This window comes from Pelodiscus sinensis, chromosome 1 (genome assembly GCF_049634645.1).
Source record: "Pelodiscus sinensis isolate JC-2024 chromosome 1, ASM4963464v1, whole genome shotgun sequence".
NCBI classification, from domain to species: Eukaryota; Metazoa; Chordata; order Testudines; family Trionychidae; genus Pelodiscus; species Pelodiscus sinensis.
In genome coordinates this window covers 2,713,843-2,734,190 of record NC_134711.1, presented here as the reverse complement: position 1 = coordinate 2,734,190, position 20,348 = coordinate 2,713,843, and the positions used below count along the sequence as shown (strand labels likewise).

Here is a 20,348-nt window from a genome sequence, read left to right as displayed (position 1 = left end):
TTTGCTCTGGGATCCCAGGGCGCGGAGGAGAGGGGGGGCTCCCCTGCCCCCCATGGGTGTGGCATGTGCAGATACGTTTCCAGGGCAATGCTAACGGGGTGTCCGTGTCACCCTCCCAAGGCGTGTCCTGTCAATTCACCCGGGGGCCGGTGAATCCCCTCCCGCCCCGAGGGAAGCCGGGTCCCGGTTGTAGCAGTGCGGCGGTTCCCCCAGCTCCGCCTGTGAGCTTGGCCCGGGTCAGCCCGGCGGGAACCTCCCGGGGGTGTGTCCCTGGTGGGTGGGAGGCTGGCACGTGGTGGGCGCCCTGCTGGGCCCGCCGCCGTTTGCCTGGCAGCGCCACTCCGAGGCAGCAGCTTTGCCTTCGACCTGCTTTTCCTGGATAGAAATAACCCGCCTGGTCCCCGGAGCGGAGCGGATCGGGTGTCGGGCTGCGTTTCCTCCAGGGACGAGGGCAGGGCGGGTCCCGTGTCGTCCCAGCTCCTCCTGACGGGTCCGGGGGTGGCACTTGGCCGAGCGCCACGGCACAGGGCGGCCTGGGGGACTGTCTGTTCCCGCGCTCTGCCCCGCCTCGTCCCGTCCCACGTAAGGCCCGTGGGGAGCGGGCCGTGAAACTGGACACTGCGGGGATGGTCCCGTGAGCGTGCGGGAGACATCGCTGTGTTGCACGGGACCAGAGCGTCCCCACACTCGTTGGGGGCAGGGCACCCCCCCCCCCCCCACCGCCCTGGGATCCCAGAGCACAAAGTCCGGGGGAGACCTGGGGAACCAGGGCGTGCCCACGTGGTTCTCCCACCGCTGCCCCCCTGGCATCCCAGCAGCCCTCCCTCCGCTCCTGGTCCTGGCCTCGCCTCCCCCGACATCCACGCCCTGCTATTGGCCGAGGCTTTGTCCTGCTCGCGGCTCCCGCTGCCCAGGTCAGCCTCCCTCTCTCCTGGCTGCTGGTGTGTCTGCTCGGCCCACCCTCACCTCTGGTGTTGGGGGGGTGACTGCTCCGGGCGGGGAGCTTCACAAACGAGGAGCAAAGAGAGGGGAGCCCAGGGCCAGGGGGCTGGAGAGGAGCCCCCCAGGCTGTCTGTTGGAGGGGGCATCGGCAGAGGGAGGTGGGCAGGTTGGCCTGTGGAACTCCCTGCCACAAGATAGCACCGAGGTCAAGAGCCGAGCAGGTGTCAGGGCAGGTGCAGAGATAAAGGACACCCCGGGGCCCCATTCGCGGGGACAAAACAGGCCAGGCCTGAGCCAGCCGCCGGGCGTGGGAAGAGGCTGCCCGGGCGGGAGAGCTGGCCACCCAGGGTTCCTGCCGCTCCTCTGCTTGGCAAGGCCTGTGAGCCCTGCACGGGCGAGGGAGGGGGCCCGGGTGCGGGGCGTGGGGCAGGGCTCAGGTGTCCCCGTCAGTTCCGGTCTCTCACTCAGCGGCTCGGATTGAAAGCGGCTCCGATGTCCGGGCCATGAATCATCCCCCGGTCATGCCTCGTTACCCGGCCTCTCCGGGCTCGCCGCCAGCCCCTGGAACCTTCCGCGCCACGGAGAGGCAGCGTGCGCAGCCGGCAGGGCAGGGGGCCGGCGGGGGTCAGCCCTGGGAGTGCCAAGGCGGGATAGGATGGGGGAGGGTTAGGAAGCAATGCAGGCGTGGGGGGAGGAGGCAGCGTAGAGGAGTGGTGAGAGCAGCGTTTTGCTGGGCTCTACCCGGGCTTGGGGAGGCGAGTGGTGTCCTATGGGGGGCCCAGCTCAGGATGCCTGGGTCCTATTCTCCACTCTCCCTCTGGGCAACTCCCCTGCCCGCTCGCTCTGCCTTGGTTTCCCCTGCAGGGATCCATCCGGCTGCCGCCCTTGCCCGGGCAGCGGATTGGTGACCCGGGGGGCCGAGCCCCTCTCTGGCGGGCGCCGGGGGCAGCCTGTCGTCTGTCAGAGCCAAGGTGACTCTCCCGCTGGTGCTACCAGCTCCATCGACCCAGCCGAGCACGGAGCCGGAACAAATCGGCAGCCGGCGGAGCACGCGGCCGGAGCGCCCGGCTCCGGGTGGAGGGGCAGCCCTGGGCGCGGGGCGAGAGCACCACCGGCTCCCCAGGCACACGCCAGATGCACAGGTGCTTAGCTCCCGGGCTATCAGCCAGCACTGCACTGGGGGTGGCCACCAGGGGCAGGCCGGGAGCAGACATGGTGACCAGGCAGGTGCTAGAGGAGCTGGGGAGCATCTGCCCAGAGGCCTCCCTGCCCTGGGCGAGAGATGCGCTGCCTCCCAGCCATGCCAGAACCGCGGAGCCTGCATCCTGCCCCGGCCCAGAGCAAGGGGGGCTGCCTGGGCGAAGGCCAAGGCTGGGGCTGGTCCTAGCCCTGGCCAGCGTGTACACAGAAGACCCTGCAGTAATCAGCCGGTGCCCCAAAGCCTGGGCAGGGACGGTTAGTGGGCTACACAGGTGAGCAGGGTGTCCCATGCCTGGCTTGCTGGGTGTCTTCCCGCAGGTCACCTCCCGGCCATGCCTCAGTTTCCCCCTCAGTAGTGGAGAGCTTGGCCTGAGCACCCCTGTCCAGGGATGACTATTGAGGGGGGGGGGGCTTTCTGTGGGAGGGGGGTGGGCAGGGAGGCACCAGGAGGCTGGACCGGGTCCCATGGAGCCACCCCACCAGGCCGCGTTACTTCCAGGCTGCCGTCCCAGCCCTGGCAGTGGGGGAGGGGGCGGGCCTCGGCTGCCTGGCTGCCTGGGATTCCTGAATGGCCGGGAAGAGAGGGAACTCGAGCCGGGGCCGCTATTAATACAGGGCCGAGTCAGAGCCGGCCAGGCATCAGCAGCCAGAAATACTCTGCGCCCTTTGCACATTCCCGCCAGGCACTGGGGACCGTCACCCCACAGGCTGCTGCGGCCTGTGGGCCGGAGCCGCGCCGGGCGTGCCCAGCCCCCTGCCTGCTGGGTGGAAACGTGCCCGGGTATCCCGCCGCGAGGGAGAGGGGGACAGGCGCAAGGAGAGTTCATGCAGCACCGTGCGGAGGTAGATGGGACAGACACTCAGCTGGGGTCTGTCTTGGCTTCCCTACGGCGTTTGACCCAGACAGCGTTTCCCGCGTGGCGTCCCGTGGAAGCCCGGGGTTCCACCAGAAAATTCCATTGGGGGCGTAGTGGGGGGGCTGTCTGCTCTGTAACCCGGGGTCCCCCTGCGCGGCGATGGGAGATTCCCACCGACTCACCCACATGGGTATTAACCCAGCCTCCCAGGGAGAGAGACAAAGGGAGACCAGCACGGGGCTGGGGGGAGGCCTTGGGGGGAGGCAGTTGCTGTCTAGGACGCATGGAGAGAACAGGATAAGCTGGGGGTTAGGGGTGATGGACCCTAACCCTAGGGACATGAGCCATCCTGCCCCCGGTAGCCACATCCTGTCTGTGCTGTGCCTTATTCTGCAAAATCAATCCACCCCTATTCTATTCTCTATTCTCCTGGCTGGTGGAGACTGGTCTGGGGCTCTGGGGGTGCAGGATCGGGGACACCCCAACGCGCCATCACACCGTTACAATAACGTTTTCCGATGTACAAAACCGTTGTACCCATTCAGGGTGATTTTTGTTTTTAACTATGTTGCAATTAAAGTGAAGGTTGAGCTCCTGACCTCGTTTCGCATTTGTTTATTACTTATTTGTGCTCTGCTTTCTCAGCTGCAGACGGGAGGCTGTTCTGAGGGGGTTCCGCGAAATTCTTTCCCGTTGAAAAGGGATCCGTGAGCGACTAAACCGGAGAAACGCTCACGAAAACAAAGGAGGGAAACCGCCTGGACGGAGCGACTCTCCGGAGGGCGCAGAACCTCTTGGAAAACTGTTCCCGGAGAGTAGTTATTAATGGCTCCTGGTCGTGCTGGAAGAGCAGAGTCCCGCAGGGCTGCGTTCTGCTTCCAGTTCTGTTCAATAGCCTCATCAATGATTTAGATAATGGCCCAGAGAACACACTTACCAAAGTTTGCAGAGGGGGCCAAGCTGGGAGGGGTTGCGGGTGCCTTGGCGCCCCGGATTAAAATAAAGCAGGACCTGGAGAAAGGGGCTGAGTCAATGGGACATTGTCAGGAGAAATGCCAAGTGCTCCACTTAAGAAGACACAATCCATTACACACATGCTAAATGGCAAAGGCCTGCCTGGGACGGAGGCGTCAGAGCGGCTCAGGAGCTAAATATGAGTCAAGAGTGTGACGGGGTTGCTAAAAAAGCCGACCTCGTTCTGGGACCCGAGCCGTCGTTCCCCCTCTGCTCCGTGCTGACGAGGCCTCGGCTGGAGGCCTGGGTCCCGCTGCGGGGCCACGTGGAGGGAAAGAGGGGGGCAAAGTGGAGAAAGCCCAGAGGAGAGCCAGGTCTAGAACCCGCGCGCCACGGGCAAGGTTGAACCGAGGGGGGTGTCGAGTCGGGAGAAGGGAAGACGAGGCAGGCGTGAGAACGGTTTTCCGGCACCGCTGAGGCTGGAGCAAGGGGCTGACGGGAGGAAGGGTGAGGTTGGGGTGTCGGGGGGGTTAGGCACTGGAATGGATTGCCTAGGGGGGTTGTGGACTCTCCATTCTCTGAGGTTTTTAGGAGCAAGTGAGAGGGGTGGCGCTGTGCCAGTGCCCCTCTGGCGTCTGCCCCATCTGCTATGGAGTGACCGCCCCAATTCCTGCCTCCCGCTGGGGTAGCAGGCGGTTCTGCCCACCTCTCTCTCCCTCCTTGTGCCCTACAGCAGCATCCAGGTCCTGCCTTAGGCTCAGCTGCGTGCTCCTTGCGGCCGAGCCCCATCCCACCGCTGACACCATCACCTTTCCCCCAGCCCACCGCCGCCACCATCACCCTGCCCTCCCACCAGCTCCGCCAGCCCAGGAGCACCCTGCCATCCCCACTGCTGGCGACACTCCCCCCTCCGGCGTATCGGCCCCTCTGTGCGTGGGCAGCACCGGGCGCCAGGAGCCTGGCCCTGACGGGGGAGGGGAGGGGAGGAAGACGATGGCTGCAAGTCTTGTACATGCTGAGCAGGGCAGGTCCTCTGGCTTTGTGACAGTGGGGAGAGACAGAACAGGGGTAGGTGTCTGTGTGTGGCCTGGGGCGGGGTGTGCACCCTCAGCCTTGCCACGGCTCTGCCCCCACAGAACTGACCCCCCCCGCTGGCAGGGGCCCAGGCCGATCCAGGCGCTCTGCTTGCTCCTCCAGGGGCGGTTGGGGCCCAGCTCCCCAGGGGCCACCGCCACCCCCTCGGGCAGGTGCTTCCAGGGCTCCGCCTGCTCCAGCCCCTCTGGGGAGCTCACCCAGGCAGCGGGCTGGGCAAAGCATCCCTCCTCTCCGGGCAGCCCCTCCCCCAGCCCGTTAGAGAGAGTCCCAGCCGAGGGCCAGGCGGGCTCTGCCCCAGCCGCCCGGGCACAGCCCCTGCGCGGCACCAGCCTACCCACCCCCGGGGAGCCATCTCTTCACCGCTCTGGGGCCGGTATCCCCCCAGCCACCGGCCCCCACTGAGCCTCCGTGGGCAGGGTCAGGGGGCCCTCTGCTCCCCCCCCCGGCTGGGCAGCTGGCTCTGGGGCAAGCCTGGCAGGTGGGGGTGCTCTGGGGCGATTGCTCCGGCAGTGGGGCACAGAGGGAAGCGGTTCAGCCAGTGAGCGTTAGGACCAGGCTGAGAACCGAGAGCCGGTTGTGGGGGCGACGCAGCCTGGGGGGGCAGCACGGTGCGAATTCTCATCCTGGGGGGCCCCAGCCTCTCACACTCAGCCCCCCAAGCCCTGGCGTGGGGGGGGGCCCAGCCCGGGAGCCTGGCACCGTCGGACACGCCCTGTGCCTGACCCCGGCAGCTCAATATAGCAGCTGAGCGCTGGCCCAAAGCACCCGGCGGCCGCGGGCCCGGCTGAGGAACACGCTGCCTGCCAGCGGCAGAGAACACGCTGTGCTGCGTGCGGTGCCAGGCCAGGTGGGCCCTCGCCCCCGCAGGGGGGCAGAGCCCGGGAGGGGGTTGGGGCTGGCGAGAGGCACTTTGCCAGCCGGCCATCCCCTCCGCAGCTGGCCCGGCGGGGGCTCCCTGAGCAGCCTCCGGCCACGGGGGGAGGAGTAGGGAGCTGGACGGGAGCCAGCGCTTCGTAGCCCAGCTGGCCCCGGTCCCCAGGCCCGCCCGGCTCTCCGCTGCGTGAGGGGCAACTGGCCAGGACCTGGCCTTGAGTCTGCACAGGAGGGGCTGGACAAGGCCAGGCCGGGCTAGGAGCCTGGGGCTGGGGGAAGCAGTGGCGGGGGACAGTTACGCCCGGAGGGGGTGATGCCAGGGTGCCTCCAGGTAGCTCCCTAATGGGCCCAGCAACACCCCCAGCCAGGAGCTGATGCCGGGTTTGGCTTTACGCTGCCTTAGCTGGTGCCCATCCCCACGGCATCTGGGCCATCGTGGCCACAGCCCACGCTTGCAGTTGGCAACGTTTCCCATCGACTTCCCCAGAGCAGGGTGCTGGCCCAGGGCTTCGGAGCAGCTGGAGGCTCCCCTGAAGGACAGACCCCCTCCCCAGAGGTCTGGTTCCCCCCCCCCCCCCGGCGCAGTGTGAGTCCGGCTCGGCCCCCACCCCGCCGCGGCGACCCCCAGGACAGATCCAGGGCTCCGTGGGTTTAGAAAGTTCTTTTACTAAGTTACAACGGAACAGCCACGCAGAGGGAGCGCCCGCAGGCCCGCCACTTGGGGGGCAGCCGCGGCCCCAGCCCTGACCAGAGAGCAGGGTGGGCAGGGACGGAAGTTGGCAGCTGGGGCAGCGGGCTCCCCCCCACCCCAGAGATCCTCCTTCCCTTCATAGGCCCTGCCCTGCCCATGTGGGCCAATGGTTCATGGGCCTCGTGGCACCAGTGAGTGTGCAAACGCCACCCCCAGCCAGCAGCCACGGCTTGCATGCGGGGGCAGATGAGTGCACCAGCCTGGCCAGGGACGTGACAGGGCAGGTCTGTAGGGGGGCCCTCGGGCAAAGGGGTGGCAGCCGCTGGGAAACGGTGGGGGGGGGGGCGCTCACTTAATTAAGGAATCAGTGGAAAGAAAGACAGAAGCTCTCCAGAGGGACTGGCGCCGGGGACGCAGCGCCCGCGTGGCGAGACAGATCGCAACTCTTGCCAGCTAACAGCTCGGGCCCAGCCCTGCCCCTGCCCCAAGCACCATGTGGCCCCCGGGGGTGCCCGTTTATTGCGGTGGGTCCCGCCAAGGCCGGGGCCCTGGGGCGTGCCGCCAGCAGAGGCAGGGTTTGTGGGAGAGGGGCTAGGGGGTGGGGGTGACTGGGGAGGGGCGGGGGTCTGTGCCCAGCCCAGGACACCTGGCACCACCCCTGGCAGACTGGTGCCTGTCCCGCCCACTCCCCGTCTGGGGGCTGCTCGCCCGAGGCCATGCTGCTCTGTGGCCGTGAGGGCCTGGCAGGGGATCCCAGATGCCCCGTGGCAGGGATGGGTGGGGGGAGGTGTGTGGGTCAGGGCGGGGCCAGATCTCCATTGGAGCAGGTTGTACTTGGGGAGCTGATGTGCAGGGACCCCTTGGACAACGCTCCCCCGCACTAGCCTGGTGCCATGAGCCAAGGGGGAGCCCCACGGAGCCTGCAGCCCACCCCCTCTATCAGCCACTCCCCATCCATGCACCCACAGAACAGCAACCTGGGCCCAGCGGTGGGGGCTTGAGTCTCCCTTCCCTGCCCCACAGACTGTCCCTGCCCCAGAGCGCTGATGCATGAGGGCAGTAACCCGGGGGGAGGAGGGGTACTGCCATGGCAGGGCTGGCCAGGGTGGGAGGCCTCCAGGTGCTGGGGGGGCTAGGACAGAGGTCTCAGCCCCCCCAGTTGCAGCAGGCTGTGGGGGCAGGGAGCGGGGCCTGTGGGCCCGGGCACAGCCCCTCAGGCTGGCATGGACCTCGTGCAGGACCTCTTCAGGCAGGGGTACAGGAGCAAGGCGGCGGCAATGGCTGCGAAGAGGATGATGGGCTTCAGCCCCCCGGCCGGGACCTGTGGGGCAGAGATGGGGGTCAGTGCCGTGCCCCGCAGCCCTCCCCCGCCTCCATGGACAGCTGCCCCCGGCCCCGCCTGGCCGCTCAGCGGCTGCAGGGTGGTGCCAGGCTGGGAGGTACCTGCTGGGGCCCCCATTCCAAATGCCCCCCGGGCCAAGCCAGCAGGCAAGCGGCTAACAGCTGGGGGGCGCCTTCCCTGGGGAGACAGGGTCTCTCGCTGTCACACTCCCCCTCCCCAGAGGCGGGCTGCCCGCCCCTGCCCTCGCCCAGCCCCCTGGCTCCCCGCCCTCTGGGATGCCAACGCTCTGTCCCCCGAGCTCCGGCGGGCACAAAGGCTGAGTCCTGGGAAGCCCCCATGGAGCGGTGGGAGGATGGTGAGGGGTCTGCAGCATGCGGGGGGCTTGGCTGCTTGGCGAGGGGGCTCCCGCTGAACTTCCCCCCCACCCCGCACCGGGCACTCAGCGGGCTTTGCCAGGGATGCCAACGCCTCTCCCAAGGGCAGGGCCCCCATGCTGGGCAGCTCTACCCTCTCCCAGGCCCCGGGCTGGGGAGCGCCTGGCACGCTGGCAGCCGGGCTGAGGGCGTCACCCCTCAGTACTGATGCCCCTGGAAGGCTCCCCCTGCACAGCGCCCCCTGCTGGCCACCCGGGGCACAGGCCCTGCTCAGCCGGGCAGGAAGAGCAGGGGTGGCCGCAGGGAAATGGTTACCCCAGCACCATGCACCCCCACGCAGGGGCAGTGCCAGGCTCCCACGGGGGCACCTACTGCCCTCAGCAGCGGGGGGGGGGGGGCGCCCTGCCTGTAGGGTCAGCCTAGGGATCCGGGGGGGGGGGCACCCCGCCTGTAGGGTCAGCCTAGGGATCCGGGGGGGGGGGTGCCCCGCCTGTAGGGTCAGCGTAGGGATCTGGGGGGGGCACCCCGCCTGTAGGGTCAGCGTAGGGATCTGGGGGGGGCACCCCGCCTGTAGGGTCAGCGTAGGGATCCGGGGGGGGGGGGTGCCCCGCCTGTAGGGTCAGTGTAGGGATCTGGGGGGGGCACCCCGCCTGTAGGGTCAGCGTAGGGATCCGGGGGGGGGGTGCCCCGCCTGTAGGGTCAGCGTAGGGATCCGGGGGGGGGTGCCCCGCCTGTAGGGTCAGCGTAGGGATCCGGGGGGGGGGACCCCGCCTGTAGGGTCAGCGTAGGGATCTGGGGGGGGCACCCCGCCTGTAGGGTCAGCGTAGGGATCCGGGGGGGGGGGTGCCCCGCCTGTAGGGTCAGCGTAGGGATCCGGGGGGGGGGACCCCGCCTGTAGGGTCAGTGTAGGGATCTGGGGGGGGCACCCCGCCTGTAGGGTCAGCGTAGGGATCCGGGGGGGGGGTGCCCCGCCTGTAGGGTCAGCGTAGGGATTCGGGGGGTGCCCCACCTGTAGGGTCAGCGTAGGGATCTGGGGGGGGCGCCCCGCCTGTAGGGTCAGCGTAGGGATTCGGGGGGTGCCCCGCCTGTAGGGTCAGCGTAGGGATCCGGGGGGGGCGCCCCGCCTGTAGGGTCAGCGTAGGGATTCGGGGGGTGCCCCGCCTGTAGGGTCAGCGTAGGGATCCGGGGGGGGCACCCCGCCTGTAGGGTTAGCGTAGGGATCTGGGGGGGGCGCCCCGCCTGTAGGGTCAGCGTAGGGATTCGGGGGGTGCCCCGCCTGTAGGGTCAGCGTAGGGATCCGGGGGGGGCACCCCGCCTGTAGGGTCAGCGTAGGGATTCGGGGGGTGCCCCACCTGTAGGGTCAGCGTAGGGATCTGGGGAGGGCGCCCCGCCTGTAGGGTCAGCGTAGGGATTCGGGGGGTGCCCCACCTGTAGGGTCAGCGTAGGGATCTGGGGGGGTGCCCCGCCTGTAGGGTCAGCGTAGGGATCCGGGGAGGGTGCCCCGCCTGTAGGGTCAGCGTATGGATCTGGGGGGGTGCCCCGCCTGTAGGGTCAGCGTAGGGATCCGGGGGGGGTGCCCCGCCTGTAGGGTCAGCGTAGGGATCCGGGGAGGGTGCCCCGCCTGTAGGGTCAGCGTAGGGATTCGGGGGGGGTGCCCCGCCTGTAGGGTCAGCGTAGGGATCCGGGGGGGGTGCCCCGCCTGTAGGGTCAGCGTAGGGATCTGGGGGGGTGCCCTGCCTGTAGGGTCAGCGTAGGGATCCGGGGGGGGTGCCCCGCCTGTAGGGTCAGCGTAGGGATCCGGGGGGGGTGCCCCGCCTGTAGGGTCAGCGTAGGGATCTGGGGGGGTGCCCCGCCTGTAGGGTCAGCGTAGGGATCCGGGGGGGGGGTGCCCCGCCTGTAGGGTCAGCGTAGGGATCCGGGGGGGTGCCCCGCCTGTAGGGTCAGCGTAGGGATCTGGGGGGTGCCCCGCCTGTAGGGTCAGCGTAGGGATCCGGGGGGGGTGCCCCGCCTGTAGGGTCAGCGTAGGGATCTGGGGGGTGCCCCGCCTGTAGGGTCAGCGTAGGGATCCGGGGGGGGCGCCCCGCCTGTAGGGTCAGCGTAGGGATCCGGGGGGGCGCGTGGGGCAGATGGAGAGCGGTGGGCGGGATCAGGCACAAAGCAGCGGAGGGAGCGGAGCAGCCGGCTCTGCCATGCAGGGGAGCCAAGCGGGGCCAGGCCAGGCAGGGGGACGGCGAGGTACCCGTACCTGAGCGGCATTAGGAGGCGGTCTCGGCCCACCAGCACCAGAGCAGAGCTACTATAACCACCAGTCCTATGAGGGGCAGGGAGATCTCGGGGGCGGGGCGGCTCTGGGGGGAGAGCGGGGAATGGGATGAGGCGGCAGCCGCAGGCCGGGGGATGGATGGAGAAGAGGGGAGAGAAAAGAGAGGTTACGTGGCAGGCTGGCTGCCCTCTGCCTCCCGTCTGCCCCGGCGGGGAGCCAAGCCGCATGGCCACGCGGGGCTCCTGCGGGGGGGACTGAGGCTTTGCCGGGGTGGGGGCTCGGCCCAATCGGCACCAGATGCTTCCCGCGCATCCACACGAGCCCCAGCTCCAGCGCAACAGACCAGCCATCTCCGTCAGGGGGCCAGGCAGCTCCTGCGCCCGGCTAGCAGCTCCCACGCCAGGGGCACTGGCTCCTGCCGTGGCCCCCCTAGCGCCCCTCCTCAGCTCGCCCGCAGGCTGCCCGCGGCCGCGCCCCCTGCGACGCAGACCGGAGCCTGCCTGGAGGGGTCCAGCCGCGGACGGGGCTGTGGGAACGTGGTGGGCACGGCTACCCCAAGCCAGGCGGCAGCGTGGCCTAGTATCGCCCACGAGGCCTGGCCCACGGGAGTGCAGCGTGGCCCTGCGGCTGTCCCTGCCTGCGGGTGTGCGGCCTCGCCCTGGCCCACGGGAGTGCGGCGTGGCCCCACGGCTGTCCCTGCCTGCGGGTGTGCGGCCTCGCCCTGGCCCACGGGAGTGCGGCGTGGCCCCACGGCTGTCCCTGCCTGCGGGTTTGCGGCCTCGCCCTGGCCCACGGGAGTGCGGCGTGGCCCCACGGCTGTCCCTGCCTGCGGGTTTGCGGCCTCGCCCTGGCCCACGGGAGTGCGGCGTGGCCCCACGGCTGTCCCTGCCTGCGGGTGTGCGGCCTCGCCCTGGCCCACGGGAGTGCAGCGTGGCCCTGCGGCTGTCCCTGCCTGCGGGTGTGCGGCCTCGCCCTGGCCCACGGGAGTGCGGCGTGGCCCCACGGCTGTCCCTGCCTGCGGGTGTGCGGCCTCGCCCTGGCCCACGGGAGTGCGGTGTGGCCCCACGGCTGTCCCTGCCTGCGGGTTTGCGGCCTCGCCCTGGCCCACGGGAGTGCGGCGTGGCCCCGCGGCTGTCCCTGCCTGCGGGTGTGCGGCCTCGCCCTGGCCCACGGGAGTGCGGTGTGGCCCCGCGGCTGTCCCTGCCTGCGGGTGTGCGGCCTCGCCCTGGCCCACGGGAGTGCGGCGTGGCCCCACGGCTGTCCCTGCCTTTGGGTGTGCGGCCTCTGCCCTGGCCAACGGGAGTGCGGTGTGGCCCCACGGCTGTCCCTGCCTGCGGGTGTGCGGCCTCGCCCTGGCCCACGGGAGTGCGGCGTGGCCCCACGGCTGTCCCTGCCTGCGGGTGTGCGGCCTCGCCCTGGCCCACGGGAGTGCGGCGTGGCCCCACGGCTGTCCCTGCCTGCGGGTGTGCGGCCTCGCCCTGGCCCACGGGAGTGCGGCGTGGCCCCACGGCTGTCCCTGCCTGCGGGTGTGCGGCCTCGCCCTGGCCCACGGGAGTGCGGCGTGGCCCCGCGGCTGTCCCTGCCTTCGGGTGTGCGGCCTCGCCCTGGCCCACGGGAGTGCGGCGTGGCCCCACGGCTGTCCCTGCCTGCGGGTGTGCGGCCTCGCCCTGGCCCACGGGAGTGCGGTGTGGCCCCACGGCTGTCCCTGCCTGCGGGTGTGCGGCCTCGCCCTGGCCCACGGGAGTGCGGTGTGGCCCCGCGGCTGTCCCTGCCTGCGGGTGTGCGGCCTCGCCCTGGCCCACGGGAGTGCGGCGTGGCCCCGCGGCTGTCACTGCCTGCGGGTGTGCGGCCTCGCCCTGGCCCACGGGAGTGCGGCGTGGCCCCGCGGCTGTCCCTGCCTGCGGGTGTGCGGCCTCGCCCTGGCCCACGGGAGTGCGGCGTGGCCCCGCGGCTGTCCCTGCCTGCGGGTTTGCGGCCTCGCCCTGGCCCACGGGAGTGCGGCGTGGCCCCGCGGCTGTCCCTGCCTGCGGGTTTGCGGCCTCGCCCTGGCCCACGGGAGTGCGGCGTGGCCCCGCGGCTGTCCCTGCCTGCGGGTGTGCGGCCTCGCCCTGGCCCACGGGAGTGCGGCGTGGCCCCACGGCTGTCCCTGCCTGCGGGTGTGCGGCCTCGCCCTGGCCCACGGGAGTGCGGCGTGGCCCCACGGCTGTCCCTGCCTGCGGGTGTGCGGCCTCGCCCTGGCCCACGGGAGTGCGGCGTGGCCCCGCGGCTGTCCCTGCCTTCGGGTGTGCGGCCTCGCCCTGGCCCACGGGAGTGCGGCGTGGCCCCACGGCTGTCCCTGCCTGCGGGTTTGCGGCCTCGCCCTGGCCCACGGGAGTGCGGCGTGGCCCCGCGGCTATCCCTGCCTGCGGGTGTGCGGCCTCGCCCTGGCCCACGGGAGTGCGGCGTGGCCCCGCGGCTGTCCCTGCCTGCGGGTGTGCGGCCTCGCCCTGGCCCACGGGAGTGCGGCGTGGCCCCGCGGCTGTCCCTGCCTGCGGGTGTGCGGCCTCGCCCTGGCCCACGGGAGTGCGGTGTGGCCCCACGGCTGTCCCTGCCTGCGGGTGTGCGGCCTCGCCCTGGCCCACGGGAGTGCGGCGTGGCTCCACGGCTGTCCCTGCCTGCGGGTGTGCGGCCTCGCCCTGGCCCACGGGAGTGCGGCGTGGCCCCACGGCTGTCCCTGCCTGCGGGTGTGCGGCCTCGCCCTGGCCCACGGGAGTGCGGCGTGGCCCCACGGCTGTCCCTGCCTGCGGGTGTGCGGCCTCGCCCTGGCCCACGGGAGTGCGGCGTGGCCCCACGGCTGTCCCTGCCTGCGGGTGTGCAGCCTCTGCCCTGGCCCACGGGAGTGCGGCGTGGCCCCACGGCTGTCCCTGCCTTCGGGTGTGCGGCCTCGCCCTGGCCCACGGGAGTGCGGCGTGGCCCCACGGCTGTCCCTGCCTGCGGGTGTGCGGCCTCGCCCTGGCCCACGGGAGTGCGGTGTGGCCCCACGGCTGTCCCTGCCTGCGGGTGTGCGGCCTCGCCCTGGCCCACGGGAGTGCGGTGTGGCCCCGCGGCTGTCCCTGCCTGCGGGTGTGCGGCCTCGCCCTGGCCCACGGGAGTGCGGCGTGGCCCCGCGGCTGTCACTGCCTGCGGGTGTGCGGCCTCGCCCTGGCCCACGGGAGTGCGGCGTGGCCCCGCGGCTGTCCCTGCCTGCGGGTGTGCGGCCTCGCCCTGGCCCACGGGAGTGCGGCGTGGCCCCGCGGCTGTCCCTGCCTGCGGGTTTGCGGCCTCGCCCTGGCCCACGGGAGTGCGGCGTGGCCCCGCGGCTGTCCCTGCCTGCGGGTTTGCGGCCTCGCCCTGGCCCACGGGAGTGCGGCGTGGCCCCGCGGCTGTCCCTGCCTGCGGGTGTGCGGCCTCGCCCTGGCCCACGGGAGTGCGGCGTGGCCCCACGGCTGTCACTGCCTGCGGGTGTGCGGCCTCGCCCTGGCCCACCTACCCGGCCGTCGGCGGGGCTGCAGCCTTTGAGTCTCTGGATTTCCGCCCGGCACTGCCTCAGCTCCTCCTGCAGCTGCTGCCGCTCCCGCTGGATGGCCTGGTACTGCCGCTGCAGCTCCTGCAGCTCGCTCTGCATGCTGTCGCACTGCCGGGCAGGGAGAGGCGCATGAGCGAGGCCGGGGCGGCTGGGGACGCAGGAGCCCGCAGGCCAGGCCTGGCTCCAGTACCTTGCTCTGGGCCAGGTGCACCTTCTCCTCCTGGCTCTGGATCTGGAAGCGCAGGCTGAGCTCGGAATCGGACTCCTCCTCCTGACTCGGGGGCTCCTTGCGGGTGGGGGCTCGGATGGTTTTGATGTCGTCCTCGGTCTTGAAGGAGACGCTGCCGCTCAGGCGGGGGCTGCCGCGCCGGGGAGACAGGGTCCGGCGCACCGGGAGATGGGCCACGTCCGAATCCGTCGACTTGTGAGACTCTTCCGACCTGCTCCTGGCTCTGGAACGAGAGCCCGGGGCCGGGCAGACTGCTGAGCCGCTCCTGGCCTGGCCTGGCCCGCGGGGGCAAGCGCCTAGCCCGGCCCAGAACAGCCCAGTGCTGCTCTGATATGGGGCCTGCCCCAAGCCTCGGCCATGGGGAGGAGGCAGGGCCTGAGCCCTGCGGTCGCCTGGGGTCCGAGGCTGGGCCCCCGGCACTGCTGCCCCTCCCTGCCCCATTACCTGTATCGCTGGGCCTCCAGGTTCTCCAGCTGGTGCACCAGGACCTTGTTGCCCTCCTGCAGGGTCTGGTACTCCTCCGACAAGTCCCGGTACCGGTCCCGCAGGGACAGCAGCTCCTCTGAAAACACACAGCCAGCATGGGCTGCAGCCCCCTTGGCCCTGCCTCACAGAGACCCACAGCGCCTCCCACGACCCTGCCTCGTGCTCACCCACAGCGCCTCCCACGGCCCTGCCTCGTGCTCACCCACAGCGCCTCCCACGGCCCCGCCTCGTGCTCACCCACAGAACCTCCCACGGCCCCGCCTCGTGCTCACCCACAGCGCCTCCCACGGCCCCGCCTCGTGCTCACCCACAGAACCTCCCACGGCCCCGCCTCGTGCTCACCCACAGCGCCTCCCACGGCCCCGCCTCGTGCTCACCCACAGCGCCTCCCACGGCCCCGCCTCGTGCTCACCCACAGAGCCTCCCACGGCCCCGCCTCGTGCTCACCCACAGCGCCTCCCACGGCCCCGCCTCGTGCTCACCCACAGCGCCTCCCACGGCCCCGCCTCGTGCTCACCCACAGCGCCTCCCACGGCCCCGCCTCGTGCTCACCCACAGAGCCTCCCACGGCCCCGCCTCGTGCTCACCCACAGAGCCTCCCACGGCCCCGCCTCGTGCTCACCCACAGCGCCTCCCACGGCCCTGCCTCGTGCTCACCCACAGCGCCTCCCACGGCCCCGCCTCGTGCTCACCCACAGCGCCTCCCACGGCCCCGCCTCGTGCTCACCCACAGAGCCTCCCACGGCCCCGCCTCGTGCTCACCCACAGCGCCTCCCACGGCCCCGCCTCGTGCTCACCCACAGAGCCTCCCACGGCCCCGCCTCGTGCTCACCCACAGCGCCTCCCACGGCCCCGCCTCGTGCTCACCCACAGCGCCTCCCACGGCCCCGCCTCGTGCTCACCCACAGCGCCTCCCACGGCCCCGCCTCGTGCTCACCCACAGAGCCTCCCACGGCCCCGCCTCGTGCTCACCCACAGAGCCTCCCACGGCCCCGCCTCGTGCTCACCCACAGAGCCTCCCACGGCCCCGCCTCGTGCTCACCCACAGCGCCTCCCACGGCCCCGCCTCGTGCTCACCCACAGCGCCTTCCACGGCCCCGCCTCGTGCTCACCCACAGAGCCTCCCACGGCCCCGCCTCGTGCTCACCCACAGCGCCTCCCACGGCCCCGCCTCGTGCTCACCCACAGCGCCTCCCACGGCCCCGCCTCGTGCTCACCCACAGCGCCTCCCACGGCCCCGCCTCGTGCTCACTCACAGCGCCTCCCACGGCCCCGCCTCGTGCTCACCCACAGCGCCTCCCACGGCCCCGCCTCGTGCTCACTCACAGCGCCTCCCACGGCCCCGCCTCGTGCTCACCCACAGCGCCTCCCACGGCCCCGCCTCGTGCTCACCCACAGCGCCTCCCACGGCCCCGCCTCGTGCTCACCCACAGCGCCTCCCACGGCCCCGCCTCGTGCTCACCCACAGCGCCTCCCACGGCCCCGCCTCGTGCTCACCCACAGCGCCTCCCACGGCCCCGCCTCGTGCTCACCCACAGCGCCTCCCACGGCCCCGCCTCGTGCTCACCCACAGCGCCTCCCACGGCCCCGCCTCGTGCTCACCCACAGCGCCTCCCACGGCCCCGCCTCGTGCTCACCCACAGAGCCTCCCACGGCCCCGCCTCGTGCTCACCCACAGCGCCTCCCACGGCCCCGCCTCGTGCTCACCCACAGCGCCTCCCACGGCCCCGCCTCGTGCTCACCCACAGCGCCTCCCACGGCCCCGCCTCGTGCTCACCCACAGCGCCTCCCACGGCCCCGCCTCGTGCTCACCCACAGCGCCTCCCACGGCCCTGCCTCGTGCTCACCCACAGCGCCTCCCACGGCCCTGCCTCGTGCTCACCCACAGCGCCTCCCACGGCCCTGCCTCGTGCTCACCCACAGCGCCTCCCACGGCCCTGCCTTGTGCTCACCCACAGCGCCTCCCACGACCCTGCCTCGTGCTCACCCACAGCTCCTCCCACGGCCCTGCCTCGTGCTCACCCACAGCGCCTCCCACGGCCCTGCCTCGTGCTCACCCACAGCGCCTCCCACGGCCCTGCCTCACGGACACCCAAAGAGCCTCCCACGGCCCTGCCTCGTGCTCACCCACAGCGCCTCCCACGGCCCTGCCTCGTGCTCACCCACAGCGCCTCCTACGGCCCTGCCTCGTGCTCACCCACAGCGCCTCCCACGGCCCTGCCTCACGGACACCCAAAGAGCCTCCCACGGCCCTGCCTCACGGACACCCACAGCGCCTCCCACGGCCCTGCCTCTTGCTCACCCACAGCGCCTCCCACGGCCCTGCCTCGTGCTCACCCACAGCGCCTCCTACGGCCCTGCCTCGTGCTCACCCACAGCGCCTCCCACGGCCCTGCCTCGTGCTCACCCACAGCGCCTCCTACGGCCCCGCCTCGTGCTCACCCACAGCGCCTCCCACGGCCCCGCCTCGTGCTCACCCACAGAGCCTCCCACGGCCCCGCCTCGTGCTCACCCACAGAGCCTCCCACGGCCCCGCCTCGTGCTCACCCACAGCGCCTCCCACGGCCCCGCCTCGTGCTCACCCACAGCGCCTCCCACGGCCCCGCCTCGTGCTCACCCACAGCGCCTCCCACGGCCCCGCCTCGTGCTCACCCACAGCGCCTCCCACGGCCCTGCCTCGTGCTCACCCACAGCGCCTCCCACGGCCCTGCCTCGTGCTCACCCACAGCGCCTCCCACGGCCCTGCCTCGTGCTCACCCACAGCTCCTCCCACGGCCCTGCCTCGTGCTCACCCACAGCGCCTCCCACGGCCCTGCCTCGTGCTCACCCACAGCGCCTCCCACGGCCCTGCCTCACGGACACCCAAAGAGCCTCCCACGGCCCTGCCTCGTGCTCACCCACAGCGCCTTCCACGGCCCTGCCTCGTGCTCACCCACAACGCCTCCTACGGCCCTGCCTCGTGCTCACCCACAGCGCCTCCCACGGCCCTGCCTCACGGACACCCAAAGAGCCTCCCACGGCCCTGCCTCGTGCTCACCCACAGCGCCTCCCACGGCCCTGCCTCGTGCTCACCCACAGCGCCTCCTACGGCCCTGCCTCGTGCTCACCCACAGCGCCTCCCACGGCCCTGCCTCGTGCTCACCCACAGCGCCTCCTACGGCCCTGCCTCGTGCTCACCCACAGCGCCTCCCACGGCCCTGCCTCGTGCTCACCCACAGCGCCTCCCACGGCCCTGCCTCACGGACACCCAAAGAGCCTCCCACGGCCCCGCCTCGTGCTCACCCACAGCGCCTCCCACGGCCCCGCCTCGTGCTCACCCACAGCGCCTCCCACGGCCCCGCCTCGTGCTCACCCACAGCGCCTCCCACGGCCCTGCCTCGTGCTCACCCACAGCGCCTCCCACGGCCCTGCCTCACGGACACCCAAAGAGCCTCCCACGGCCCTGCCTCGTGCTCACCCACAGCGCCTCCCACGGCCCTGCCTCGTGCTCACCCACAGCGCCTCCTCCGGCCCTGCCTCGTGCTCACCCACAGCGCCTCCCACGGCCCTGCCTCGTGCTCACCCACAGCGCCTCCTACGGCCCTGCCTCGTGCTCACCCACAGCGCCTCCCACGGCCCTGCCTCGTGCTCACCCACAGCGCCTCCCACGGCCCTGCCTCACGGACACCCAAAGAGCCTCCCACGGCCCCGCCTCGTGCTCACCCACAGCGCCTCCCACGGCCCCGCCTCGTGCTCACCCACAGCGCCTCCCACGGCCCCGGCTCGTGCTCACCCACAGCGCCTCCCACGGCCCCGCCTCGTGCTCACCCACAGCGCCTTCCACGGCCCCGCCTCGTGCTCACCCACAGCGCCTCCCACGGCCCCGCCTCGTGCTCACCCACAGCGCCTCCCACGGCCCTGCCTCGTGCTCACCCACAGCGCCTCCCACGGCCCCGCCTCGTGCTCACCCACAGCGCCTCCCACGGCCCCGCCTCGTGCTCACCCACAGCGCCTCCCACGGCCCTGCCTCACGGACACCCAAAGAGCCTCCCACGGCCCCGCCTCGTGCTCACCCACAGCGCCTCCCACGGCCCCGCCTCGTGCTCACCCACAGCGCCTCCCACGGCCCCGCCTCGTGCTCACCCACAGCGCCTCCCACGGCCCCGCCTCGTGCTCACCCACAGCGCCTCCCACGGCCCCGCCTCGTGCTCACCCACAGCGCCTCCCACGGCCCCGCCTCGTGCTCACCCACAGCGCCTCCCACGGCCCCGCCTCGTGCTCACCCACAGCGCCTCCCACGGCCCCGCCTCGTGCTCACCCACAGCGCCTCCCACGGCCCTGCCTCGTGCTCACCCACAGCGCCTCGCACGGCCCCGCCTCGTGCTCACCCACAGCGCCTCCCACGGCCCCGCCTCGTGCTCACCCACAGCGCCTCCCACGGCCCCGCCTCGTGCTCACCCACAGCGCCTCCCACGGCCCCGCCTCGTGCTCACCCACAACGCCTCCCACGGCCCCGCCTCGTGCTCACCCACAGCGCCTCCCACGGCCCTGCCTCGTGCTCACCCACAGCGCCTCCCACGGCCCTGCCTCGTGCTCACCCACAGCGCCTCCCACGGCCCTGCCTCACGGACACCCAAAGAGCCTCCCACGGCCCTGCCTCGTGCTCACCCACAGCGCCTCCCACGGCCCCGCCTCATGCTCACCCACAGCGCCTCCCACGGCCCCGCCTCGTGCTCACCCACAGCGCCTCCCACGGCCCTGCCTCACGGACACCCACAGCACCTCCCACGGCCCTGCCTCGTGCTCACCCACAGAGCCTCCCACGGCCCTGCCTCGTGCTCACCCACAGAGCCTCCCACGGCCCTGCCTCGTGCTCACCCACAGCGCCTCCCACGGCCCCGCCTCGTGCTCACCCACAGAGCCTCCCACGGCCCTGCCTCGTGCTCACCCACAGCGCCTCCCACGGCCCTGCCTCGTGCTCACCCACAGCGCCTCCCACGGCCCTGCCTCATGCTCACCCACAGCGCCTCCCACGGCCCTGCCTCGTGCTCACCCACAGCGCCTCCCACGGCCCTGCCTCGTGCTCACCCACAGCGCCTCCTACGGCCCTGCCTCGTGCTCACCCACAGCGCCTCCCACGGCCCTGCCTCGTGCTCACCCACAGCGCCTCCCACGGCCCTGCCTCACGGACACCCAAAGAGCCTCCCACGGCCCCGCCTCGTGCTCACCCACAGCGCCTCCCACGGCCCCGCCTCGTGCTCACCCACAGCGCCTCCCACGGCCCCGGCTCGTGCTCACCCACAGCGCCTCCCACGGCCCCGCCTCGTGCTCACCCACAGCGCCTTCCACGGCCCCGCCTCGTGCTCACCCACAGCGCCTCCCACGGCCCCGCCTCGTGCTCACCCACAGCGCCTCCCACGGCCCCGCCTCGTGCTCACCCACAGCGCCTCCCACGGCCCCGCCTCGTGCTCACCCACAGCGCCTCCCACGGCCCCGCCTCGTGCTCACCCACAGCGCCT

The 20,348-nt window shown here is 71.9% G+C and overlaps 1 protein-coding gene across 2 annotated transcripts in view; it reads right to left on the bottom strand.

Moving 5' to 3' along the window:
- Positions 1–6,562: 6,562 nt before the first annotated feature.
- The window catches only part of CCDC136 (coiled-coil domain containing 136), a 39,590-nt gene continuing 25,804 nt past the window's right edge, over positions 6,563–20,348 (bottom strand). Inside the window, exons 5-9 of one of the 2 annotated variants that reach the window (XM_075924911.1) lie at positions 14,809–14,926; positions 14,326–14,587; positions 14,100–14,243; positions 10,574–10,676; positions 6,563–7,933 (exon numbers count right to left, since the gene is read on the bottom strand). In XM_075924911.1, the coding sequence (XP_075781026.1) occupies positions 10,584–10,676; positions 14,100–14,243; positions 14,326–14,587; positions 14,809–14,926 (617 nt within the window). In that variant the 3' untranslated portion in view covers positions 6,563–7,933; positions 10,574–10,583. The remainder of the gene's footprint in view (positions 7,934–10,573; positions 10,677–14,099; positions 14,244–14,325; positions 14,588–14,808; positions 14,927–20,348) is intronic. The other variant, XM_075924903.1, reaches the window with a different exon arrangement.